The sequence below is a fragment of the Phascolarctos cinereus genome, unplaced genomic scaffold (genome assembly GCF_003287225.1).
Source record: "Phascolarctos cinereus isolate Bilbo 61053 unplaced genomic scaffold, phaCin_HiC Scaffold_1;HRSCAF=81, whole genome shotgun sequence".
Lineage (NCBI taxonomy): Eukaryota > Metazoa > Chordata > Mammalia > Diprotodontia > Phascolarctidae > Phascolarctos > Phascolarctos cinereus.
This window is the reverse complement of record NW_027555514.1, coordinates 12,685,807-12,694,256: the sequence shown is the minus strand read 5'-3', so window position 1 is coordinate 12,694,256 and position 8,450 is coordinate 12,685,807. Positions and strand designations below refer to the sequence as shown.

The 8,450-nt window shown below is 51.1% G+C and overlaps 1 protein-coding gene across 1 annotated transcript; it reads left to right on the top strand.

The window, feature by feature from the left end:
* The first annotated feature begins 3,962 nt into the window (after positions 1–3,962).
* Positions 3,963–7,738, top strand: SP8 (Sp8 transcription factor). The gene has a single exon (XM_020993409.2). The coding sequence runs from the start codon at positions 3,993–3,995 to the stop codon at positions 5,496–5,498; it is 1,506 nt and encodes a 501-aa protein (XP_020849068.1). The 5' UTR covers positions 3,963–3,992; the 3' UTR covers positions 5,499–7,738.
* The last annotated feature ends 712 nt before the right edge of the window (positions 7,739–8,450 follow it).

Sequence of the window (8,450 nt, the reverse complement as noted above, 5' to 3'; positions counted from 1 at the left end):
CTGCCCAGAAGGCCCAGCACACAATCGCTCACAAAAGTTCCCTCCCGTGGAGCATGCAGCCAAGATCTGGTCATTCCTCCAGGGTGCAGGGAACAGTCTCAGTCTCGTTGCTGGCTGTGTCAGTGAAATCAGAAGCAGAGAGGCTTCTCTGACTGAATAAATCCAGTTTAACATGTGTTCAAGAGTTTGGTTGTTTCCTTTGTCTTTTCTATAAAGTCTGAGATAGGTTTCCACAACATATATACGGTAACTTTTTGTTGTTGTGGGGATAGAGAGGGTGGAGAAGGGGAGGAGAGAAATTTGTCATATTTGTTTCTGGTCACAAAAATATCTCATTTGATTTTTAAAACAATGGTACTCCGAAAAGACAGTCACGCACTTTGAGACTCCAGAGTGAGAAATTCTGAAAAGCTGCAGATGGGAATAGTCAACGTATTCCTTAATACACATAATTACATCATGCTCTAGTGGTGGGTACAAAATACTTATCAAAAACAAACTTGTTAAAACTCCAGATTTCAAAGTAACAGGGGCTCAAAATCGTCATCACCAACTGTGAATTCTTTGCATGCGAAAGAAAGCCCACATCCAAATCTGTCTTTCCTCTGAGCTCCAAATCCGAAGTTTTACTTACTAGCTTAGCTTCGGTTCCAAAAAGACAGGAGGACAAGAAGATAAACTTAATAAGTATTCATAGAAAGGGCGTCTCCCCTCCCCACCCCTTCAGTGGATAATACTATTGATTGGAATTAAACCCAAAATTCCAGCAATTGTGCATTAGGTCCGTAAAATGAATATCATTACAGAAGGAGACCAAAGCAATGGAGTTAATTCTTTTTTATTTGTTAAACGGAGTTCCCTCCTTCCCCCACCCCTTCCTCCTTCTGGGTTGGCCTGTCACGCCTTCTCAACAGGCTAAAATCATTCAGAGCGGCTCGCGGGGGGGGGAGAGAGAGAGAGAGAGAGAGAGAGAGAGAGAGAGAGAGAGAGAGAGAGAGAGAGAGAGAGAGAGAGAGCGAGCGCAACACGACATTTATGGTAAGCGTCAGCCTTCAGAGAAAGAAAGCAGTTCATTAATTTACTTCACACTCGCTCCAAAGTATAAGCTTCTTCGTCTCTCCCCCCACCCGCCGTGATCAATAGATATGATGGACAGTCAATATCCTAGCACCGTAGGAAAGAAAAAAAGGGTCAAAAAACTCGTTCCAACCGACGTCCAGGTCGGCTTGGTTTCATGGGACGCACCAGAGCCCCCAAGCTTAAAAGTGGAGCTCAAGGAAGCCTGGGAGAGAGGCAGGAAGGCAGGAAGGCAGGAAGGCTCCATGAAGCTGGGCTATTGTAGGAGAGCTAATTTTTTAAAAAGCCGAAGAACCGTACCCCACCCCTGATTCCATGGTCAAATCTGGCTTCTTAGAGCCCTGGGAGCCACATCCCAACGCTGGGATTTCTGCTGAAACATGGCGTTTGAGGTGCAGGAGTTTGCTTTGGGGGTGAACTGTTTGTTAGTTCCGAAGGGTTGAAGCTCTGTCTCTTTGCTGCGGCAGGGAAATTGGGATGGCATCTCTGAGGAAGGGTCATCATTGAATAAATGGCCTCCCCCAGAGAGGGTTTGAGACCAGGGAAATGGGGCTTACAGATGGGGGAAGGACGTAGGGTGGGGAGAAGAGGGGAGGGAAAGAAAGGGGGGAGGAATACAAAAGTTGTCTTCTCCCAAAGGAGAATGGAGTTATCTGTTAGAGATTTCTTTCAGTTTCCCCTCTCCTTTCCTCCCAGAGTCCAGCAGCAGATTTCCGTACACCGGGGAAAATCAATCTCATCACTCTCCACCCCCACCCCACCCCATCTCTGTCTAATGCCTTTTGTATTGAAATGTACGCAGCGTTAGTAACTGGGCAAACGCTGCCCCTCCCGCATGAAGGAAACTTAAATTTCCAAACCCTTACAGACATACCATCGCGGGGGGCGGGAGAGGCCAAAGGATCAGATGCAAAAGGAGCTAGGCCACCTCTTATAAATCCTCCCCCAACTCGGTCCTGCTGGAGGGGAGGAGAACTAAGGAGCTCCTCCAAAGAAAGTGACAGCCCATCGTGGGGTTAACCCCAGCGCCTAGCTTTTAGGCAACAAGGTGTAAGGGTGGAGGATAGAAGCCGGGTTTAGGCAACGTCTTTTATTATTTGCCCAGCCTCCCTTAACTTTGCAATCTGTTTCACTTGCTTGTAAAATCTGATTCTCATTCTCTCTCTCTCTCTCTCTCTCTCTCTCTCTCTCTCTCTCTCTCTCTCTCTCTCTCTCTCTCTCTCTGTGTGTGCGCGCGCGCGCGAGCTCACGTAGTGGCAGTGCGGCTCCCCTCTGCAATCTTTGTGGCATACACACACACACACAGACACACTCATACACACACTCAGTCTGTCTCCCCCCTTCTCTTGGAGAATAGGAACTGGCCACTGGGACTGCTGCTGCTGTTGCGGGTGCCTGCGCCCGCTCCCGGCCGTCTTGCTCGCTCGGCTGGTTTGGGGCTGGCGCTGGGGCTGGGGCTGGTGACCTCACGCAGCAGCGTGTCTGAGCGGCCCGGCGGCGCCGCAGATTGGCTGGCCGAGGCTCAGCGGTACTTCAAAGCCGCGGAGAGGGCTACAATTGTGCTGGAAGGGGCGGACCAGATCATTGTATTGCACACCTCTAAAAAAAAACACTGCCTCTGATTTATCAATATATAAAAGATCCTCTGAGAGGAGGAGGAGGAGGAGGGCACTTTGGTGGGATGGCAACTTCACTACTAGGGGTGAGTTTAAGGATTTTCTCTTGCTGGTTTAATTAGTTTCTTTCTGTCGCCGATTGGAGGGGCTAAAATAGCCCCGGCCAGGACAGGGGCTATCAGTCTCTCTATTGAGGGTTTTTTTTTTCTTAAGTACAAGTGAGTTTGGAGAAAAGAAAAAGGGGGAAGGGAGGGGGTGCAGAGTCACTCTTTTTGAGCTCAGCCAAAGGTTCTAAGGGCATTTATACGAGCCACCTCCCAGAGCCCGGCTGCGGCTGTCCGGGGAGAAGGGCTAGTCCAGCCTATCCTCCATGTGACTATTTCAGGGGGGGAAGAAAGAAAGACAGCTTTAAAGCTTTTGCTCCCGGGCACTTGGCAGCAGCGGCCCCCCTCCCCTTTAAAATTCCGCAGCCCGCCGCATCCTGCAGGTACGTGGAATCCGCTTCAGTGTTTTTTTTTTTAATTGTTGTCAGTGTGATTTCAAATAACAATAATAACCATGACAAAGGGGGAGAGCAAGCGGACTCCAGGCGTCCGACCTTTCCTAGCTGTGAGAAACTAACAAGGATCAGTTTCTAGGGACTGGAAATCGGTAGAGAACCTCGAGATGGATGGATGGCCAGGGAAAGACACTAGAATGCCGCTTTAAACACACACACACACATACACACACACACACACAAGCACACACGAAAACCTATCCAATCAGACCATTTTTTGCGGATTTCTTTTTCAGCCAAGATCCCTGTCTTTCTGTTAGTCTTCCTGCAATTCTGACCCCACCACTCCTATCCCAGTCGAAAGTGTCTGTTCTGGGCCTTGTGTGTGCGAGTGTGTTGGTTTTCAGGAAGGCTGATTGTCAAAGTCTCCCTAGAAGTGAATGCCTCTCACTCCAGACGCCCAGCAAACTTTTTCCCCCATCGCCCTAGATTAGAAAGCCAGCCAGGTTCCCGGGCTCTTGGTAGGTGTGAAAGGTGAGTTGATAGAGGCTCGCTGCGGGGAGAAATGGGGGTGCAGTGTGTGTGTGTGTGTGTGTGTGTGTGTGTGTGTGTGTGTATGTATGTGTGTGTGTGCGAAGTCTTGGAGGATACCAGGGATCTGATGCACTTTTTCTCCTATTCCATCCCATCTTATCCCATCCTCATGCCCTTCCCCGCTCCCACCTTCCTTCTTCCCCTGCCCCTGTCTCCTCTTTTCTTTCCCGCAGGAAGAACCGAGGTTGGGATCCACGCCTCTAGCCATGCTCGCTGCTACCTGTAACAAGATCGGCAGTCCCAGCCCGTCGCCCTCCTCCCTCTCGGACAGCGCGTCCTCGTTCGGAAAAGGCTTCCACCCTTGGAAACGCACTTCCTCTTCCTCGTCCGGCAGCTGTAACGTAGTGGGCTCCAGCCTTTCGGGCTTTGGGGTATCGGGGTCCTCCCGGACCGGGGGCTCGTCCTCAGCGGCTGCAGCTGCAGCGGCGGCGGCAGCGGCCGCCGCGGCTCTTGTGTCGGACTCATTCAGCTGCGGCGGCTCGCCGGGCTCCAGCGCCTTCTCGCTCACCTCCAGCAGCGCTGCTGCCGCGGCTGCTGCTGCTGCCGCGGCCGCCTCGGGCTCGCCCTTCGCCAACGACTACTCAGTCTTCCAGGCCCCCGGTGTGTCGGGCGGTGGCGGGGGCGGCGGCGGGGGTGGCGGCGGCGGCGGCGGCGGCGGAGGCAGTTCGACCGCGGCAGCGCACAGCCAGGACGGCTCACATCAGCCAGTGTTCCTGTCCAAGGTGCATACGTCGGTGGACGGCCTGCAGGGAATCTACCCGCGCGTGGGAATGGCTCACCCGTACGAGTCGTGGTTCAAGCCCTCGCACCCTGGTCTGGGCGCTGCTGGGGACGTGGGCGCGGCAGGCGCCGCCTCCAGCTGGTGGGACGTGGGAGCTGGCTGGATCGACGTGCAGAACCCCAACGGGGCGGCCTCGCTGCCCGGTTCGCTGCATCCGGCTGCGGGGGGGCTGCAGGGCTCGCTGCATTCGCCTCTGGGCGGCTACAACTCGGACTACTCGGGCCTGGGCCACTCGGCCTTTAGCAGTGGCGCCTCGACGCACCTGCTCAGCCCGGCCGGGCAGCACCTGATGGACGGCTTCAAGCCGGTACTACCGGGATCTTACCCTGACTCGGCCCCGTCGCCGCTGGCCGGCGCCGGAGGCTCTGTGCTGGGCGGTGGCGGGCCGTCCGCGCCTCTGGGGGGCTCCCCGCGCTCTTCTGCCCGCCGCTACTCTGGCCGCGCCACCTGCGACTGCCCCAACTGCCAGGAGGCTGAGCGGCTGGGCCCGGCCGGTGCCAGTCTTCGGCGCAAGGGCCTGCACAGCTGCCACATCCCGGGCTGTGGCAAGGTGTACGGCAAGACGTCGCACCTGAAGGCGCACCTGCGCTGGCACACGGGCGAGCGGCCGTTCGTGTGCAACTGGCTCTTCTGTGGCAAGAGGTTCACGCGCTCCGACGAGCTGCAGCGGCACCTGCGGACCCACACGGGCGAGAAGCGCTTCGCCTGCCCCGTCTGCAACAAGCGCTTCATGCGCAGCGACCACCTCAGCAAGCACGTCAAGACCCACAGCGGCGGCGGCGGCGGCGGCGGCGGCTCGGCGGGCTCTGGCAGCGGCGGCAAGAAGGGCAGCGACACCGACAGCGAGCACAGCACAGCCGGTAGTCCACCGTGCCATTCTCCGGAGCTGCTACAGCCCCCGGAGCCGGGCCACCGCAGTGGTCTGGAGTGAACCAGGGCGTCCCTGGCCCCTGGCCCACCACCTTGGGTCCCTGCAGCCCGCCCCCCGGGGCCCAGATGGCCAGGCCAGGCCCTCTACTGCCTGCCTACCTGCGCCCCGAGGCGCTGGGGACGGGAGACGCTTTGGGGTCTCCCTTTTCTCTCTGTCACACTAAACTTTGTAAAGGGGACATGGACGTGTAAGTAACTTGTATCGCTTTTTTGGACACTTTTTTTCCCACCCCTTCTTTCCTTCCTTCCTTCCTTCCTTCCTTCGTTCCTTCCTTCCTTCCTTCCTTCCTTCCTTCCTTCCTTCCTTCCTTCCTTCCTTCCTTCCTTCCTTCCTTCCTTCCTTCCTTCCTTCCTTCCTTCCTTCCTTCCTTCTTTTTCTATTTCTTTATTTCTCTGAGGCGTTAAAATCTGCCCCTTCACCCCATGCATCCCCTTAGGGTAGTTCTCTCTCTTCCAGGTGTTACTTCCGATTGGGGGAGGGGTGTGTGTGTGTGTGTGTGTGTGTGTGTGTGTGTGTGTGTGTGTGTGTGTGCAGGACAACTACGGCGCTGCCTGCCCAGGCCTGGGATCTTCGGGGCAGCAGGCTAGATGGGATGGGGTGTCTCAGTCAGGCAAATTCGACGAGGTGTGGAGGAGGGCCTCTCAGGGCTGAGGGAAGGGCTGCTAGCTGTGCCGCCTCCCGGGCTGCTCTGGCTTCTGAGAAAGACGCGGTATGCCGCCTCGGTCTTGGAGCCCCGGAGCAGGGTTCCCGGTACTTTTCTCGGGCTAGCCGAGAACCCCTGGGGAGGCAGCCTGAGAGGCTTTCTCCGGGTTTTGCAGCAGGGAAAGTGGCCCAATTGACAGTTAAAATTCATTGCAACAAAAACTTTGCTGGGTTCCCCCCTCCCATGTTTCCACCTCCCACCCTCGAGGTAGAACTTTCGACAGTTTGAAAAATGGGGCTCTTCTCTGTTTACCTGCTCAGCAGCTTCCTTTAACACACACACGCAGACCCACGTGGGTATATATACATATATGTTATATATACATGTACTATATATAATCTATGTGTATACATATTCATTGCTTTCAAAACAAGAAGTCCTTTTTATTTCGCTCGTCTCCGGTCACAAACCTTAGTCTTTTTCCAACAGCTGCGAGCGAAGCAAGTCTTTCTCTTGAAACCGTGCAGTTAATATTGATCCCAAAGTGATTTTGATCTCCTGAACTTAACTTCTGCGGTGAGGGTGGGAGTGGGGTTAGGGTAAGCGTCTTTTTCTTATGCAAAAATGGCCTTCTTTCCGGTGAGACCAGATTAAGTATCTCTGTATTTGTCCTTTTTCTACCTCGCTCTCCAACACTCCCCAGAGTAATCCCCAGGCTTTTTGTTCTCCCGGCCGCCCATTTGTGGAGTTCTCGTTTCTATATCTTCATGCAATCGGGTTGAAATATATTTAGGATTAAATTTATCTTATTTTCTTTGTGATTTAAACCTTTAAAGAAGTGAAGATGCTGTGGTTAGCTTGCAGATGAGGCTTTAGTCAGAATGCCAAAAGGGAGGGGTGGGGGGAATAGGACAAAAAAAAATCTTTGTAAAATATAAAAGAAACCTAATGGTTTGTTCAACTGGAGAATCGTTCTAGATTAGTTAGCAATTAAATATAACTCCGCCAGTGTGCAGGTGTGAGCCGCAGTTGTCCAGAAGACGATTTTGTATAGTATTTTTCTTGTATATACTTGCAGTAAATATTTGAAAATATATTGAAGTCAACTTGAGATTTTTTTTTCGTCACAAGAAAAAAAATATTCAGAGTTATTGTTGCAGTCCTAGTGAACTGCGTTTCTGGGGACTTGCTCTGGAAGTGGCCGTGCAGGTACTCTTTCAGGACCTAGTTTTGCTCGGATATTAATTTAGATAAGTATCAAACTGTAACTAAGAAGCTATTTGATAAATGTTGGATTACATTTAATTTAATGAAGCATGTACTTATATTTGCATCGGCAGTTCAGGCATAGTTAAAGTGGACGTTCTCCTATATTTCATAACAAGTGGGTTTACCCCCAAACCCATGTATTAAATAAATTTGTCCAAGTGAAACTGAACGAACTTTGGCCTATGTGTATTTCCTGCAGGTTACCTTTGTTAACTGTTAATTCGCCCTCCTGCCCTACACTCCAAAAGGTTTGCAAGCTCTGCAAACTAGTTGCTCATTGTAATGTTGAAATCGTTTGGATATTTCACATTGAAATGGAAAGTTTTTCGCTGGGACATTTTAGACTTGCATTTTAAATGCATGAGATGTAATTGATTTATTTGTAATATTTTAAATGGTATTAATAAACTCGGAGAAAAGATGACTGTTAGGCCGGTTAATTCGTATTTTCTTGTTCCTCAGAATTGGCGGAGTTGGCATGGTTTTGTTTTTGTTTTTGTTTTTTCTGGCTAAATACTCCCAGGAAAATTAAACAGAACACTAAGAGAACATTAAAAAAAATATTAAGGAAATCAAAGATTTGTTTGCCTAATCCTCCTGATAGCTATTATTTTGTGAATTTACCGAGATAATGCTTGGTGGTGACCATCCAGTGTAATTCATGATGTGCCAACAGGTTACATTCCAAAGAAGTAATTACTGACTGCTTAAAATTTGTTCAAATTAACCGGTTCTCAGAAGATGTTTTCCTTCTAAGTCTACCCTCCCTGACAAAAAACAAAAAACAAAAAAACCAAACCAAAGCAACAGCAACAATGAAAAACAAACCCTGAAAACAAAACCCAAGACAAAACCTGACCGTTGACTGCTCAGCCCTCCTCAACAAGGCCTAAATCAACGCATGGGTTTGGGAATAACTTTTGGGGTTCAAAGGTAGGGAATTTCAGTGGGGGAGGGGTTGGTAACTTTAACAACATCTTACTTTTGTCATTAGATGTTTTAGGTATAGTTTATATGGGGGGTAAATATTAATTGTGTAG